This window comes from Microcaecilia unicolor, chromosome 1 (genome assembly GCF_901765095.1).
Source record: "Microcaecilia unicolor chromosome 1, aMicUni1.1, whole genome shotgun sequence".
Taxonomy (NCBI): domain Eukaryota; kingdom Metazoa; phylum Chordata; class Amphibia; order Gymnophiona; family Siphonopidae; genus Microcaecilia; species Microcaecilia unicolor.
In genome coordinates this window covers 234,558,226-234,576,841 of record NC_044031.1, presented here as the reverse complement: position 1 = coordinate 234,576,841, position 18,616 = coordinate 234,558,226, and the positions used below count along the sequence as shown (strand labels likewise).

General features: G+C 43.4%; 1 protein-coding gene across 1 annotated transcript in view; it reads right to left on the bottom strand.

Moving 5' to 3' along the window:
• LOC115471141 (dynein heavy chain 5, axonemal-like) overlaps window positions 1–18,616 on the bottom strand; it is a 766,968-nt gene that overhangs the window by 580,557 nt on the left and 167,795 nt on the right. The window contains 1 exon segment of the mRNA XM_030204834.1: window positions 11,833–12,099. Coding sequence (XP_030060694.1) covers window positions 11,833–12,099 — 267 coding nt within the window.

The following is an 18,616-nucleotide window of genomic DNA, read 5'->3' as shown; positions in this document are numbered from 1 at the left end:
GCTCCTTGTGACTCTGGGCAAGTCACTTAACCCTCCATTGCCCCAGGTACAAATAAGTACCTGTATATAATATGTAAGCCGCATTGAGCCTGCCATGAGTGGGAAAGCGCGGGGTACAAATGTAACAAAAAAAAAAGCAACCAGAAGAGCTGGCCTCCACTTGCAATGGGGATGCTGTCTTGGATAGTGGTGATGGTCAGGGAGCTACACAAACGAAGCTCTAGCACTGGTTCCCTGAGTTAAAAGCTGAGATTGGTACAATGACGGGAAAGCTGCAGCTGGGCTTAGATGAAATGAAGAATGAGATTAATTAAACAAGCCACAAAGGAAATGGAGGGTAAACTTGATGACTGCACTGATGAAAAAATGTGATAAACTGGAAAAGGTGGTGATCACATCTGGCTGAAATTAGAGGATTTGGAGAACAGGTAAAGAAGAACGATTCTCAAGGATGTTATATCAAATGTGAGTAAATCTGAAACTTGAACTTGAAGATGCAAGTTAAGATTTCGGGAGATGGGAGGTGCCCAAAACTAAAATGAATAAAACTTGTGAGGAGATTATCCGTGAAATCTGTAAGTCTGTCCTGCATGAGGTGGAAACCAATGGGAGTGGTGGCGACTCTGCACCTGTTTGTTCAATATGTGCACTTGGTCCCAGGGACACAAACCATCACAGAAATATTCTGGCCTGCTTTATGTGATATCAAGAGAAGGTTGCTGTATTTTGGGCTGCCCAAAAGCAAGGGGCAATACAATGGGATGATACTATATTTGTGATTCATGCAGATCTAGCACTAAGCTGCTGGTATTTCTGGACTTGAAGACCTTCAAGGCCCTCATCAGGCACCACTCTCACTTCCTGGGAGCAAAAATGTCCTTGCCCAGGTGGCTCAGAGGAAAGAAAGAAGGGTTGAAATGCCACTCAGATACCTGAAGCGGGAGGAGGCTTGTGTCCTGGTACACAATGCTAGGTGCTACATGAGAAAGTCTGGGGAAAGTCTGCCTGATTGATGCCCACATTTATTTTGTAAGGGTTCGGATCTGGGTAGGGTGTGATGGTACTGTGACCCCTTCCTTGGGAGGAGACTTATAGCCCAGAACAGACAACATCTCTGCTCTGGGCTCCTCCTCTGTCTCCAACTTAAATGGGACGGCCGAAGCCATCTCCCTCACATAGTTGGTGAAAGAGATTGCCTCTAGTGGAGATTTTCATCTCTCTTGAGGAGGAAAGGGATCAGATGGGATTCTATATGACTCCTCCTCCAAGAAGTAATGTGGATCCTCATCTGACTCCCATGTACGGTCCCAATCAGACTCTTCACCATACTCAAGTGCAGATGAATGAATCTGTACCGGCCTCAGCCCAGTGGAACGATGTCCATGCTCTGAGAACTTTGAGATGCAGCCCTACTCTCAGACTCTGGGGAAGCTTCCTCCCCCAATGTTGAAGGCAGAACGGCCTGCCCAGACATCGACGTTGACACCCGGCGATGAGCCAGTGCCAAAGATCTGTGCACCGGCATTAATGGAGCCGATGCAAAAGCGGTAGCACCCTGCAGCAACTGCGCCAGCTGCTCTCAGAGCATGCTGAGGAACCACTCATCAAAGGTGGTCATTGGCAAAGGCATGGTAGCCGGGGTATAGGCAGCCTGAGAATATGGTGTTGAACCAGTGGTGGGGACCGGGCCACTCAATGACTTGTGCACCAGTACCTCTTCCAAGGAGGGGGAGTGCTCCTTTCAGCACCGGCGCTTCTCGGGTATCAATGTTCCAGTACTCCTGGCACCATGCATCGAGGAAGATCAATGCTTATTCTTCTTGCGCTATCCCTCGGTGGCGATGGTGATGCTGCCAAATCTGTACAGGTCCTCGGTGTTGGTGTCAGGTCTGATGCTGACCGGTTCCAGGACCTGCTAACAGTGCCTAGTGTTGAGGCAGGTGGAGACCCACTTGATACTGTTGCACTCCCACTGGATGCTGAAGTCAGAGCAGCCATGGAGGTTGATGCCACCAGTGTCGAAGTCGATGGTCCAGCCTTTGAAGAGCAAAATGATGCTCCATTTGCATCAGATGCATCCGCTGAGTTCTTACCTGCAATTGTAAACAGAGATCACAAACAGAGGGGTCATGATCTGGCCCAAGGCACCAATTGTGCGGGTCTGTGGCAGAAATCACGCGTCTACATTTGGTGCACCTCTTGAAACCACTGGGGGGGCGTCTTCTGTGACACTGAAAAAAGTATGTTGGCTAAATTAAACTCCTCATTCTTGAACTGAGTAAAAAGGGGCAGTGTTCAAATTGAGGACACATGAAAATAAAAAGAGCTGTAAAAGATCTAAAAAATAGAGGGAATGGGCAAAAACTGAAACCGAAGATAAATTAAAATAAACAGATAAGTACATAAGTACATAAGTAATGCCATATTGGGAAAAGACCAAGGGTCCATCGAGCCCAGCATCCTGTCCACAACAGCGGCCAATCCAGGCCAAGGGCACCTGGCAAGCTTCCCAAACGTACAAACATTCTATACATGTTATTCCTGGAATTTTGGATTTTTCCAAGTCCGTTTAGTAGCGGTTTATGGACTTGTCCTTTAGGAAACCGTCTAACCCCTTTTTAAACTCTGCTAAGCTAACCGCCTTCACCACTTTCTCCGGCAACGAATTCCAGAGTTTAATTACACGTTGGGTGAAGAAAAATTTTCTCCGATTTGTTTTAAATTTACTACACTGTAGTTTCATCGCATGCCCCCTAGTCCTAGTATTTTTGGAAAGCGTGAACAGAAGCTTCACATCCACCTGTTCCACTCCACTCATTATTTTATATACCTCTATCATGTCTCCCCTCAGCCGTCTCTTCTCCAAGCTGTATAGCCCTAGCCTCCTTAGTCTTTCTTCATAGGGAAGTCGTCCCATCCCCGCTATCATTTTAGTCGCCCTTCGCTGCACCTTTTCCAATTCTACTATATCCTTCTTGAGATGCGGCGACCAGAATTGAACACAATACTCAAGGTGCGGTCGCACCATGGAGCGATACAACAGCATTATAACATCCTCACACCTGTTTTCCATACCTTTCCTAATAATACCCAACATTCTATTCGCTTTCTTAGCCGCAGCAGCACACTGAGCAGAAGGTTTCAGTGTGTTATCGACGACGACACCCAGATCCCTTTCTTGGTCCGTAACTCCTAACGTGGAACCTTGCATGACGTAGCTATAATTCGGGTTCTTTTTTCCCACATGCATCACCTTGCACTTGCTCACATTAAACATCATCTGCCATTTAGCCGCCCAGTCTCCCAGTCTTGTAAGGTCCTCTTGTAATTTTTCAGAATCCTGTCGTGATTTAACGACTTTGAATAACTTTGTGTCATCAGCAAATTTAATTACCTCGCTAGTTACTCCCATCTCTAAATCATTTATAAATATATTAAAAAGCAGCGGTCCTAGCACGGACCCTTGAGGAACCCCACTAACTACCCTTTTCCATTGTGAATACTGCCCATTTAACCCCACTCTCTGTTTCCTATCCTTCAACCAGTTTTTAATCCACAATAGGACATTTCCTCCTATCCCATGACCCTCCAATTTCCTCTGTAGCCTTTCATGAGGTACCTTGTCAAACGCCTTTTGAAAATCCAGATACACAATATCAACCGACTCCCCTTTGTCCACATGTTTGTTCACTCCTTCAAAGAATTGAAGTAAATTGGTCAGGCAAGATTTCCCCACACAAAAGCCATGCTGACTTGGTCTCAGTAATCCATGTCCTCGGATGTGCTCTGTAATTTTGTTTTTAATAATAGCCTCTACCATTTTCCCAGGCACCGACGTCAGACTCACCGGTCTATAATTTCCCGGATCTCCCCTGGAGCCTTTTTAAAAAATGGGTGTTACATTGGCCACCCTCCAATCTTCCGGTACCACGCTCGATTTTAAGGATAAGTTGCATATCACTAGCAGTAGCTCCGCAAGCTCGTTTTTCAGTTCTATCAGTACTCTAGGATGAATACCATCCGGTCCAGGAGATTTGCTACTCTTCAGTTTGCCGAACTGCCCCATTACGTCCTCCAGGTTTACCGTGAAGTCAGTAAGTTTTTCCGACTCGTCCGCTTGAAATACCATTTCCGACACCGGTATCCCACCCAAATCTTCCTCGGTGAAGACCGAAGCAAAGAATTCATTCAGTCTCTCCGCTACGTCTTTGTCTTCCTTGATCGCCCCTTTTACCCCTCGGTCATCCAGCGGCCCAACCGATTCTTTTGCCGGCTTCCTGCTTTTAATAAAATTTTAATAAAATTTTTTACTATGTTTTTTTGCCTCTAATGCTATCTTTTTTTCATACTCCCTCTTGGCCTTCTTAATCTGCGCCTTGCATTTGCTTTGACACTCCTTATGCTGTTTCTTGTTATTTTCAGTCGGTTCCTTCTTCCATTTTCTGAAGGCGTTTCTTTTAGCCCTAATAGCTTCCTTCACCTCACTTTTCAACCAGGCCGGGTGTCTTTTGGACTTCCGTCTTTCTTTTCTAATTCGCGGAATATGTATGGCCTGGGCCTCCAGGATGGTATTTTTGAACAGCGTCCACACCTGTTGTACAGTTTTTACTCTCTCAGTTGCCCCCCCTAAGTTTTTTTTTTACCTTTCTTCTCATTTTATCATAGTCTCCTTTTTTAAAGTTAAACGCTAACGTATTTGACTTTCTGTGTACAGTTACTTCAAAGTCGATGTCAAAACTGATCATATTATGGTCACTGTTATCAAGCGGTCCCAGTACCATAACGTCCCTCACCAGATCATGCGCTCCACTAAGGACCAAGTCTAGAATTTTTCCTTCTCTCGTCGGCTCCTGCACCAGTTGCTCCATAAAGCTGTCCTTGATTTCATCAAGGAATTGTATCTCTGTAGTGTGTCCCGATGTTACATTTACCCAGTCTATATTTGGATAATTGAAGTCACCCATTATTATCACATTGCCCATTTTGTTTGCGTCTCTGATTTCTTTTATTATTTCTGTGTCTACCTGCTCATCCTGGCGAGGCGGACGGTAGTACACTCCTATCACCATTTTTTTCCCTTTTATACATGGAATTTCAACCCACAGTGATTCAAAGTTGTGATTTGTGTCCTGCTGAATTTGTAATCTATCTGAGTCAAGGCTCTCGTTAATATACAATGCTACCCCTCCACCAGTCCGGTCCACCCTATCATTACGATATACTTTGTACCCCGGTATGACAGTGTCCCACTGGTTATCCTCCTTCCACCAGGTCTCAGTAATGCCTATTATATCCAATTTTTCATTTAGTGCAATATATTCCAACTCTCCCATCTTATTTCTTAGACTCCTAGCATTTGCATATAGACATTTCAGAGTATGTTTGTTGTTCTTATTTGCATGATGCTTAGTACCTGACACTATTGATTTGACATCTTTTGTCTGATCTTTAGTTGTATTTAAGGGCACCTGGCCTACCACGGTCTGTTGTGCAACCTCACTATCCAGAAACCCTATCTTCTCTGTTTGTGAGGTATCTTTGCAAGATACCTTTTCCTGAACCATGCGCTTTTGAGCGACTGTCGGCCTTCCCCCCATTTCTAGTTTAAAAGCTCCTCTATCTCCTTTTTAAATGCCAACGCCAGCAGCCTGGTCCCACCCTGGTTAAGGTGGAGCCCATCCTTTCGGAATAGGCTCCCCCTTCCCCAGAATGTTGCCCAGTTCCTAACAAATCTAAAACCCTCCTCCCTGCACCATCGTCTCATCCACGCATTGAGACTCTGGAGCTCTGCCTGTCTCTTGGGCCCTGCACGTGGAACAGGTAGCATTTCAGAAAATGCTACCCTAGAGGATCTGGATTTGAGCTTTCTACCTAAGAGCCTAAATTTGGCTTCCAGAACCTCTCTCCCACATTTTCCTATGTCATTGGTACCCACATGTACCAAGACAGCGGACTCCTCCCCAGCACTATCTAAAATCCTATCTAAGTGACGCGTGAGATCCGCCACCTTCGCACCAGGCAGGCAAGTCACCAGGCGATCCTCACGTCCACCAGCCACCCAGCTATCTATATGCCTAATGATCGAATCACCAACTACAACAGCTGTCCTAACCTTTCCCTCCCGGGCAGCACTTGGAGACATATCCTCAGTGCGAGAGGATAGTACATCCCCTGGTGGGCAGGTCCTGGCTACAGGAGTACTTCCTACTTCACCAGGGTGATGCTCTCCTTCTAGGAGACCTCCCTCCTCCAAGGTAGCACAAGGGCTACTAGACTGGAGGTGGGACCTCTCTACAACGTCCCTGTAGGTCTCCTCTATGTACCTCTCTGTCTCCCTCAGCTCCACCAAGTCTGCTACTCTAGCCTCAAGAGAACGGACATGTTCTCTAAGAGCTAGGAGCTCTTTGCATCGGGCGCAAACATATGACATCTCACCAACTGGGAGATAATCATACATGTGACACTCAATGCAAAAGACTGGATAGCACCCCTCTCGCTGCTGGACTGCTGACTCCATCTTAGTGTTTCTGAGTTTTCCAATATTTTAAAACTTGCTACAGTATTAAGGATATTAGCCTAATATAAAAGTGTATTTTACTTTATATAGTGTATTGTATGATTTATTTAGTATTTCCTTCTTAGATGGTAATGAAATGTATTTAAAACTCTATAAGAGCACTCCTTGCTTGTTACCCTAATTACAATAACTGACTATAAATGAGGAGTTGTCCTAGGGGTGGGTGGGTGTTGGGGAGGGTGGGTGGGAATACTAAATTAGATCCTGCAGTGGCTGTTAGATTCTATCTGTTAATTTCAAGTTATACTAGCAGGCTACCCGCAAGAATAAGAAGTACTGCATGAGGAAGAGAACATGAAATGTGTCCTCTCAGCTCTACAGAAAAACAAAGACTGGAGGGCAGTCGCTCACATCAGGCGGGAAGGCACCAGCGCATGCGTGGTGAGACTCTGCTAGAACTTCTACCTTACTAGCTAGTCAGCGTCCACACTGGGCTCCGTCAGATGATGTCACCCAGATGTGAGAATAAGAAGGCCTGCTTGTCCTGGGAGAATACTGCATAATGCTGGAAAAGTCCCTTGGAACGTAGCTCTTATTGCTTCATCTCTTTGTTAGGTATAGACTACACAATTTTCGCAAAGGTTTTGGCTGTCAGATTTTAAGTGATCATACCACAAATTACTTATAATTTTACTTATTCCCAACATTTGATATACCGCTAAAAGACCTTCACATAGGCAACTAAGCAGTTTATATAATCATTAAGTATGTAGAACAGAGGAGAACAGACAATCAGACAGAACTTATCATTGGATGGTTAGTTTCCAAAAATATCATAAGGTCTTGAACCTTTTCTGGCATGTTGAAAAGTAGCACCTTCCTATAGTGGCCCTAGCCATTGATGCAGAGAAGGCCTTCAGCAGGGTCTATTGGCCCTTTCTGCTCCAAGTGTTGGCGAGGGTTGGATTGGGAGGCAGATTTCTGTGGTGGATTCAAGCCTTCTACAGAACTCCACAAGCCTGTCTTAAAATAAATGGAGGTTATTCTGAGTTATTTTCTCTAGAGCAGGGCTGTCCATTATCACCACTATTTTTTGCATTGGTAATAGAACCCTTTGCTCAGAAGATCAGACATCATGAGGGAATCAAGGATTTGAGACTGGAATCTGGTGACAACAAAATCTCCCTCTTTGCTGATGATATTCTATTAATGATCATATATCCTTGGCAGTCTATACTGAATATTTTAGATGAGCTCCACGCATACAGGGCTTTATCTGGTTTCATGATTAATATTACAAAACTGGAAATACTCAATATAGCCTTACCAGATAAGGCAGTGCAAGAGCTTCAGCGAGTATGAGCCACAAAGCATATCAAATATCTAGGAGTTAACATTTCTCCCCAGCTGTATAAGCCAAATTACTTCAATTGTACTCCAGGAGTTAAGCAGATGGAAAGACCTTTATTTATTATGGCTAGGGATAGTGAATGTGATAAAGATGACTAGACTCCCCAAATTCCTCTACCTGTTCAGATGTTACCCACAGAGGTGCCAGATTCTTTGTTTAAGAAACTTCATAGAATGTTGTTTGAGTTTGTATGGGCTCAGAAAAGACCAAGGGTGGCACGTTGGATGCTTCATTTGACCGAGCAGATAGTGGTATGTGGATGCCTAATAATTTCAAGTTATACTAGCAGGCTATCCAATTAAGTTCCCTTATGGATTGGATGTGGAGGACTCCCAAACCATGGGTTCAACTGGAACTAGCTACTGAGACATCTGTAGATCTGCAAACACTGGCAGGGAAACTCCAAGGAGATATTAGGAAACTTATTAACCCATTTATCAGAAACCGTTTTAGAATTTGACAGGTGATAAAGGATTGGGCCCTTAAGGATAGGACTTATTTTGGGGCAACAGAATGCCTACAGATATGTGAGAAGTCCAACAATATACCAAGTTTATATCTATTCTATAAAGACAACATAGATACCTATGTGAATTGATAAAAGAGGGCCCCAGAACCAGCTCCAATAGGGCACAGATGTCCATGCATGAATTTAGGCCTGTTCCAAAATGTCAGTAATTTTTTTTTAAGTAGGCATTTCCAGGGACACTGTGTGGATGGAGCAAGAGTAATGTTGTGATTACCCATACAGGGTTAGATTCAATATATGGTGCCTGGAAAATCCAGGCATAAATCATTTTCACCTAAGCGTATTCTACAAAATTTCCACACAGTTTATAGAATATGTCCGTGCGATTATATGTAGTCATAAGGAATTATGCCAAGTAGAACATGGTGTAAATCCTGATGCCTAAATTAGGTGTAGAGCAGGTATGTTCTATAACACTGCGTGTAACTTGTCGGAATGCCCATGACCCCCATGTTATAGAATGCGCTTAGTGAGTTCTGTGCTTAAGTTCTAATTAATGCCAATTAGTGTTCCTAATAGCTTAACATCCAATTAACAGTGCTGATTGGCTTGTTAACCAATTAAGTTATGCGCCCTGTTATGGAATGTGCTTGCATTTCCCCGCGGAAATCTCAGCGCGATATACAGAATCTGGGAAATAGTTTATAACATACATGAGTAGATCTATAGAATACACACACACATTTATGCCTGCTTCATAGCATACTACAAGGGCTGGTCTTTGAGTGTCTAATTTATAAAGGCACATTGGTGTCAGGATTGCTGAGATGTCAGGATTGCTGGACATACTTAGATTAATATGAAACCAGCTTCTGATAACTCCCCCCTCCCTCAGGAATCCCTGAGGATGGCAGATGGACCAAATGTTGCCCAGCTTGCTAGCCCTTTGTTTCTCAAGTACCCCTACTTAACATACCTTTGTCCTCTCTGGGCATCGGGGACCAGGGCTCTCTGAGAACAATGAAAGCCAGACAGATAGGCTCCAAAACTAGGGACTTCAAAAATTAAAACCTGTGAAAGTAATCGCCTTCCTTACATCAGGAAATTAAACTGGAGGTTGCAGAGGAAATAGCTGATAACAAAGGCTGGGAAGGAAAGAAGTTATTTGATCCCTCTCTGTTTTTGTTAAGTATGTGTTATTTCTGTGATACTTTGTAACCCATACTTTGTAAGCCGCAGTGAACCTGCTATCGAGCGGGAAAGAGTGGGGTATAAAAATAACAAATAAATAAATAAATATAAGGCAGAGCACATGGCTCTGCGCTGGCTTCTCTTTCTTTCTCTGCATACCCCCATCTTTAGCCCCAGAGCACCTGGCTCTGCTCCCCCCTTCTCCTTCAGCCCTACCCCAAGGCTTTCTCTCTTTTTTCCTCTGAACACCACTATCCTTACCTTTCTCTCATTAATTCCCATCTAAACACACACACACATATACAGCAATGTAATATTTACCTGTACTAAGTGCGGTGAGCCTATACATATGTAAATACAATATACTTTCTATATATATGCAAACCCACATGGATTATGTATTCTTGGGAACCCACTGCCTCTACGAACTGGACCCGGGACCATAACTGGGCAACAAATGCTGACAATTGGTGCTTATATTGCCTTTAAAATGGGCATCCTGTTATAAAATCAAGCACAAAAGGTGTACACACATATATTGTAAAATATACATGTACACTGGGACTCTGCTTCCCATCTGCTCACACTAAGCCCTCAGAAAAGCCTACACACAGATTGCATAAAAGTAGGTGCACACTCTCCATGTGTATATTTATAATAAATGTGTGCAGCCATGCAGTTTTATAAAAGCCCTATCCTGCATAGACAATAGTTTTTACCTTTGGATAAAGCTCCATAAAATTATCCCAATGAAAGGAAATTCCATAACTGGGCACATGCAGAAAAGCACCACTTACACATCATTTTATAAGGGGCCCTTTTAATAAGCAGCAGTAAGCCCACCGCAGGCTTACCACATGGCAATCCAGAACTACCGCCGGCCCATCACAGGTACCAGCAGTAGTTCCACCCCCAGCACGCGGCATTTCCGGCGCTAGGGAAAATAGGCTCATATTTTTTACTGCAGCGGATACTCGGCAGTAATTTGGCAGTGCTGCACGATGCCTGGTTACCGCTGGGTTAGCACGGGAGCCCTTATCGCCACCTCGGGTGGCAGTAAGTGTTCCCATGCATAACCACGCAGTAAGTACAATCTTGCCGAATGGCCATTTCTTTTTTTGGCCTTTTTACGTGCTGCGGTAAAAAGGGCCTCAGCGCGTGACAAAACCAGCCACCACTGCTAGCACAGGACCCCTTTTATTGCAGCTTAGTAAAAGGGCCCCTAAGATAGTGCGTAACTGCAAGGGGGCATACATGCGGGCAACTCTCCAACATATGTGACCAATTTATAGAACACTAGAAGCTACATGCTTCGTCTAGAGCCTTAGGTGCAGCCATTTACACCTGCCGCTGACCTGGCATAAATGGTCATGCCTAAATTTAGGCGTGCCATGTTGGATTTACGCTAGCATTCCATAACAACTTCTTGGCACACAGATACAGAATTGGTGCTCAGCAAGTGGCTCTGGTGTGCCTAACTGGAGGTTCAAAGTTATAGAATTACCACCTTAATATATTTGATCTTGTATCAAGCTTTGAGCAATTCACTCAAAGCCTGGAACAAATAAAACTACTATGCTATGCTATAAGAACTACTAGAACTTCTGGTGTCCATCCTGTTTTGACTAACAGGTGTCTCTACAACAGACAGAACTTGGATCATGCCTCATCCCCTAACCACAAGTTCAGAACAAAATTACCAGGGCTGCAGGAGTCATGAGCAGGAATATCAGTGTTATACTACTGCTTATGAACAAATCATTTTTTTAAACTTTTGGATTTAGCTCACAGCTTTTCTGAGTTTTAGATCAAGATGAGGTACATTCAAGTACAGTAGATATTTTCCTGTCCTTGGAGTGCCTACAATCTAAGGCCTCTTTTATCATGCTACACAGCAATGCCAATGGAGCCCATTCAAAATGAATGAGCTTTGTTGGCATTACCGCACTGGGAGTCGCTAGCACGACTTGATAAAAGCGGCCCTAAGTTTGTACCTGAAGCAATGGAGGGATAAAGTGACTTGCCCAAGATCTCAAGGAGCAGTAGTGGGATTTAAACATGGTTCCTCTGGTTCACAGTCTACTGCTTTAAGCATTAGGCTACATCTCCATAAATCCTTCCAACAACACACATGGACTGAAAACCAGGCTAGGTTTTCTCTCTCTTTAGTTTTAAGTTTTCCATTTGCTATAAATTATTTAGTGAAATGACTTTCAGTGTTAATTACTTCTGCACACTTTATACCTGAATGGTGTGAGAATCAGATGCTTGGCCAAGGATCTCTAGAAGTGCAGGATCAGAAACAAAGAAAAACCTGGGGAAAATTAGACGTTTCTTTTCCAAATAGCCGGTCAGTGACTTCTGGCACATCTCAAGCTGTTCAAGCAAATGTGGTAAAAGCTGAGCTAATGTCTCATCTCCAACACAGCACTGAACAATATTTGTTGTCTCATGAGCTCTCTGAATAATCTTCTGCCAGGATTTATCAATGTTCTGGAACCGCTTTGCCTCCTGAAATAAACAGTGAACACAAACATTATCCAGGGTTTTACTGGACATTCTAGCTTAAATACCTTTGTTGGCAAGCTATTAGGATAATATGAGTCTAGAAAGGTTGCTGCACAGATACATGGTTAGCTAAGTGACAGAAGGCCATAGAGTTCAGTTTTCTTCTGAGCAAAGAAGCCATTTTACATTTCAAAACCTTAGTTTAAAAAAAAACCCACTAAAATCTCCCACATAAATATAAGAACAGAAACATATATAGCATTGCTTCATTGCAGGAACTGTTATCACATCTCAGTTGCTCCAGAAATGAGCATATGAAATGTAATTTTTTTATTTTTAAACCTGAAAGATGGAATTTCCCCCATGCTTTTTTTTTCTGTCATCTGTAATTCAAATGTACTTGAATGGAAGCAGCAACAACTGCCCTTAAGGCAGCATCTGCCTATTCAAATATGTCAGCGATTGTTTCCCCTTCAATAAAAATGTGTACACGACATATGATTATGAAGAGCATAGGTCCTGATTTATCTACCAACATTACCTGTGGCAGAAAAGGCCCTTGGTGCTCTCTGCTGGGAATGTTGGAATGATCTTCCCAACAAAAAGTGTTTCAACTTCAGTCAGAGCCAGAGGAGCTAATTTCAGAAGAGGGTAATATAAAAGAACATAAGAGTTGTCCTACTGGGACATCTATCCCAGTATCTTATTTCTGAAAGTGGCCAATCCAGATGACAAGTACCTGACAGAATCCCAAAGAGCAGCAAGATTTCAAGCCACTGACCAGGTCTATCTTAATAACAGTTTATGGACTTTTCCTCCAGAAATCTGTCCAAACCTTTTTTATAAAACACAGCTTCATTAACTTTTTCCCGCTTGCTCCAGTAATGAGTTCCAGAGTTTTAACTACAAATTGAGTGAAACATTTTTTTCTTATTTGTTTTAAATGCCCTAATATGTAATTTCATGAGGTATCCTCTAGTCTTTGAACTTTTTGAAACAGTATGTAATTGATTTGCATTTACTCATTCCACGCCACTCAGGATTTTACATAGTAGCATAGTAAATGATGGCAATAAAGACCTGTATGGTCCATCCAGTTTGCCAAACGAGGCAGCTAAGAAAGCAAATAGAATGTTAGGTATTATTAGGAAAGGAATGGAAAACAAAAATAAGGATGTTATAATGCCTTTGTATTGCTCCATGGTGCGACCACACCTTGAATATTGTGTTCAATTCTGCATCTCAAAAAAGATATAGTGGAATTAGAAAAGGTGCAGAGAAGGGCGACGAAAATGATAAAGGGGATGGGACGACTTTCCTATGAGGAAAGGCTAAAGTGGCTAGGGCTGTTCATCTTGGAGAAAAGGCGGCTGAGGGGAGATATGACAGAGGTCTATAAAATAATGAGTGGAGTTGAACGGGTAGATGTGAAGCGTCTGTTCACGCTTTCCAAAAATACTAGGACTAGGGGGCATGCGAAGAAGCTACAATGTAGTAAATTTAAAATGAATCGGAGAAAATATTTCTTCACTCAACGTGTAATTAAACTCTGGAATTCGTTGCCAGAGAATGTGGTAAAGGCAGTTAGCTTAGCAGAGTTTTAAAAAGGTTTGGACGGCTTCCTAAAGGAAAAGTCCATAGACCGTTATTAAATGGACTTGGGGAAAATCCACTATTTCTGGGATAAGCAGTATAAAATGTTTTGTACATTTTTTGGATCTTGCCGGGTATTTGTGACCTGGATTGGCCACTGTTGGAAACAAGATGCTGGGCTCGATGGACCTTTGGTCTTTCCCAGTATGGCAATACTTATGTACTTATGTACCTGCACCCCTCTATGCCCTGCTTAAGGTGATTTAAGTATTTTGATTCCAACCTCTTTCTATATGGGATTTTTCTGTGTTTATAATACTTGTTTTTGAATTCTGTCATTGTTTTTGTCCCCAGCACCTTCACTGGCAGGGCATTCCAGGCATTCACCACCCTCTCTGTGAAAAAGTACTTTATTTTGTTACTCCTAAGTCTACAATCCTGCAATTTCAATTAATTTCCTCTAATTCTACCACTGCGTTCTCTCTGAAAAACATTTGTTTGTATATTAATACCTTTCAAATATTTAAACATCTGTTTGTCCTGGTCCTCCTTTCCTCTAGGGTATACAAAGAGGGGCATAATCGAAAGGGACACCCAAGCTTTCCTGGGGACGTCCTCGCAGGACGGCTCCAGCAAGGGGCAGGGAAACCCGTATTATCGAAACAAGATGGGCAGCCATCTTTCGTTTCGATAATACGGTCGGAGATACCCAAATCAGCAAATTTAGGTCGACCTGAGAGATGGTCGTCCCCAACAGAGATGGTCGTCCCCAGGACTTGGTCATTTCTGATTTTCAGTGATAATGGAAAGTGAGGACGCCCATCTCAGAAACAACCAAATCCAAGCCATTTGGTCGTGGGAGGAGCCAGCATTCCTAGTGCACTGGTCCCCCTCACATGCCAGGACACCACCAACCAGGCACCCTAGGGGGCACTGCAGTGGACTTCACAAATTGCTCCCAGGTACATAGCTCCCTTACCTTCAGCCAGATGCACTAACTGAACGGAAAAAGCCCTTCCCTTACCGATTCGGAAAGGAACAGGCATGCATGAAGGAAATCGCATGCAAATGAGCTGCTTGCTGTCAGCTCATTTGCACATGATTTCCTTCCTAAGGAAGGGAAGCCAGTGCAGAGCAGCCAAGCATTATGCCTGTCTATGGTTCCCTTTTACTAGAGGCGAGGCTGCTCACTGCTTGGAAGAGCTAGTGACCAGCCTGTTCTCCTAAAAATCCCAAGGAAGGCTAGATCCAAAATTGCCCTGACACACTCGGGACCTGCCTTATCACAATATTCAGGTCTTCAAGTCTCTTCTCATACATCTCTAGGCACAGATCCCATTTTTGTCACCTTCCTCTAAACAACTTCAACTCTTTATGTCCTTAGAGAGAGCCAGCATTTGTAGTACACTAGTCCCCCTGACATGCCAGTACACCAACTGGGCCCTCTAGGGGGCACTGCAGTGAACTTCAGAAATTGCTCCCAGGTACATAGCTCCCTTTCCTTGTGTGCTGAGCCCCCCAAAACCCACTATCCACAACTGTACACCACTACAATAGCCTTTACGGGTGAAGGGGGCACCTAGATGTGGGTACAATGGGTTTCTGGTGGGTTTTGGAGGGCTTGCTTTTTCCTCCACAAATGTAACAGGTAGGGGGGGGGTATGGGCCTGGGTCCGCCTGCACCCACTAAAACTGCTCCAGGAAACTGCATACTGCTGTCATGGAGCTGAGTATGACATCTGAGGCTGGTAATCAATATTTTGAAAAATATTTTTTGAGGGTGGGAGGGGGTTAGTGACCACTGAGGGGGTAAGGGGAGGCCACCCCTGATTCTCTCCAATGACCATCTGGTCATTTCAGGCACCTTTTTGTGCCTTGGTTGTAAGAAAAACACGACCAGGTAAAGTCATCCAAGTGTTCGTCAGGGACATCCTTGTTTCTTTCAATTATGGGTTGAGGACGTCCAAATGTTAGGCACGCCCAAGTCCCGCCTTCGCTATGCCTCCGATATGCCCCCTTCAACTTCGGCCATCCATGCGACAGAAAGCAGTTGGGGATGTCCAAAATCAGCTTTCGATTATACCAATTTGGATGACCTTGTGAGGATGCCCATCTTCCGATTTATGTCAAAAGATGGGCATCCTTTTCTTTCGAAAATGAGCCCGATAGCTTCTAAAACTGAACACAATACACTTTTGAAGGCCCCTCAGCTGTCTCTTTTTCAAACTGAAGAGTCCTAACCTCATTAATCTTTCCTCATAAGAAAGAAGTTCCATTCCCTTAACCATTTGGGCCACCCTTACCTGTACCATTTCTAATTCCACTATGGTGAGAAATTATCAACATGCACTACCATTAAGACATGTTATTTTTCTGTTAATCCCAGTTATTAGTAATTAGATCTCATTGCATAAAATGGGACCTGTGCTAAAATAGCATGAGTTAATAGTAAAATAACATGTTTTAATGATAGCCCATACTGATAACTATGGACTTGTATCTTTTTTGAGATGCAGCAATCAAAAATGCATACAATATTCAAGGTGTGGCCTCAGAATGGAGCGATACAGAGGCATTATGATATTCTTTGTTTTATTCTCTATTCCTTTCCTAATAATTCCTAATATTTTGTTTCTTTTTTGGGTAATACCTACTCAGAAGATTTCAACAATGGTACCTAAATCCATTTCCTCAGTGGTGAAGCATAATGTGGAACCTATCATGATGTAGCTATAATATGGATTATTCTTCACAATGTGCATCATTTTGTACTTGTCATCTGCTTTTGGATGCCAGTCTTCCAACCTCCCAAAGTCTTCCTGCAATTTCTCAAAGTTTCTATGCAATGTAATAATTTTGAATAATTTTGTGTCATCCGCAAATCTCATCACATCACTCATTGTTCCTATTTCCAGAATATATACAGTGGTGGAAATAAGTATTTGATCCCTTGCTGATTTTGTAAGTTTGCCCACTGACAAAGACATGAGCAGCCCATAATTGAAGGGTAGGTTATTGGTAACAGTGAGAGATAGCACATCACAAATTAAATCCGGAAAATCACATTGTGGAAAGTATATGAATTTATTTGCATTCTGCAGAGGGAAATAAGTATTTAATCCCTCTGGCAAACAAGACCTAATACTTGGTGGCAAAACCCTTGTTGGCAAGCACAGCGGTCAGACGTCTTCTGTAGTTGATGATGAGGTTTGCACACATGTCAGGAGGAATTTTGGTCCACTCCTCTTTGCAGATCATCTCTAAATCATTAAGAGTTCTGGGCTGTCGCTTGGCAACTCGCAGCTTCAGCTCCCTCCATAAGTTTTCAATGGGATTAAGGTCTGGTGACTGGCTAGGCCACTCCATGACCCTAATGTGCTTCTTCCTGAGCCACTCCTTTGTTGCCTTGGCTGTATGTTTTGGGTCATTGTCGTGCTGGAAGACCCAGCCACGACCCATTTTTAAGGCCCTGGCGGAGGGAAGGAGGTTGTCACTCAGAATTGTACGGTACATGGCCCCATCCATTCTCCCATTGATGCGGTGAAGTAGTCCTGTGCCCTTAGCAGAGAAACACCCCCAAAACATAACATTTCCACCTCCATGCTTGACAGTGGGGACGGTGTTCTTTGGGTCATAGGCAGCATTTCTCTTCCTCCAAACACGGCGAGTTGAGTTCATGCCAAAGAGCTCAATTTTTGTCTCATCTGACCACAGCACCTTCTCCCAATCACTCTCGGCATCATCCAGGTGTTCACTGGCAAACTTCAGACGGGCCGTCACATGTGCCTTCCGGAGCAGGGGGACCTTGCGGGCACTGCAGGATTGCAATCCGTTATGTCGTAATGTGTTACCAATGGTTTTCGTGGTGACAGTGGTCCCAGCTGCCTTGAGATCATTGACAAGTTCCCCCCTTGTAGTTGTAGGCTGATTTCTAACCTTCCTCATGATCAAGGATACCCCACGAGGTGAGATTTTGCGTGGAGCCCCAGATCTTTGTCGATTGACAGTCATTTTGTACTTCTTCCATTTTCTTACTATGGCACCAACAGTTGTCTCCTTCTCGCCCAGCGTCTTACTGATGGTTTTGTAGCCCATTCCAGCCTTGTGCAGGTGTATGATCTTGTCCCTGACATCCTTAGACAGCTCCTTGCTCTTGGCCATTTTGTAGAGGTTAGAGTCTGACTGATTCACTGAGTCTGTGGACAGGTGTCTTTCATACAGGTGACCATTGCCGACAGCTGTCTGTCATGCAGGTAACGAGTTGATTTGGAGCATCTACCTGGTCTGTAGGGGCCAGATCTCTTACTGGTTGGTGGGGGATCAAATACTTATTTCCCTCTGCAGAATGCAAATAAATTCATATACTTTCCACAATGTGATTTTCCGGATTTAATTTGTGATGTGCTATCTCTCACTGTTACCAATAACCTACCCTTCAATTATGGGCTGCTCATGTCTTTGTCAGTGGGCAAACTTACAAAATCAGCAAGGGATCAAATACTTATTTCCACCACTGTATATGTAAATATGTTTAAAAGCACTGGTCCCAGTACAGATCTCTTGGTCCTATTCACCTTCCTCCAATAACAGAACTGACCATTTAACCATACTCTTTCTTTTCTATCTCTTAAATAGTTTCCACTCCACAACAGGACATGGCCTCCTATCCAATGGCTTTTTAATTTCCTCATGAGTCTCTCATAAGGGACTTTGTGAAAAGCTTTCTGAAAATCCAGATATACTGTGGGGCTCAATTTCGAAAAACAAAAATGTCCAAAAAATGACACAAAGTGGCAGATTGATGTTTTTTTTTTTTTAAATGTCCAAATCGCTATTTTCAAAACACATCTTTAGATGTTTTTCTATGCAGCTTGGCTGCAGTGCATCCAAATCACAAGGGGAAGTGTTAGGGGTTTTCCTGCCATAA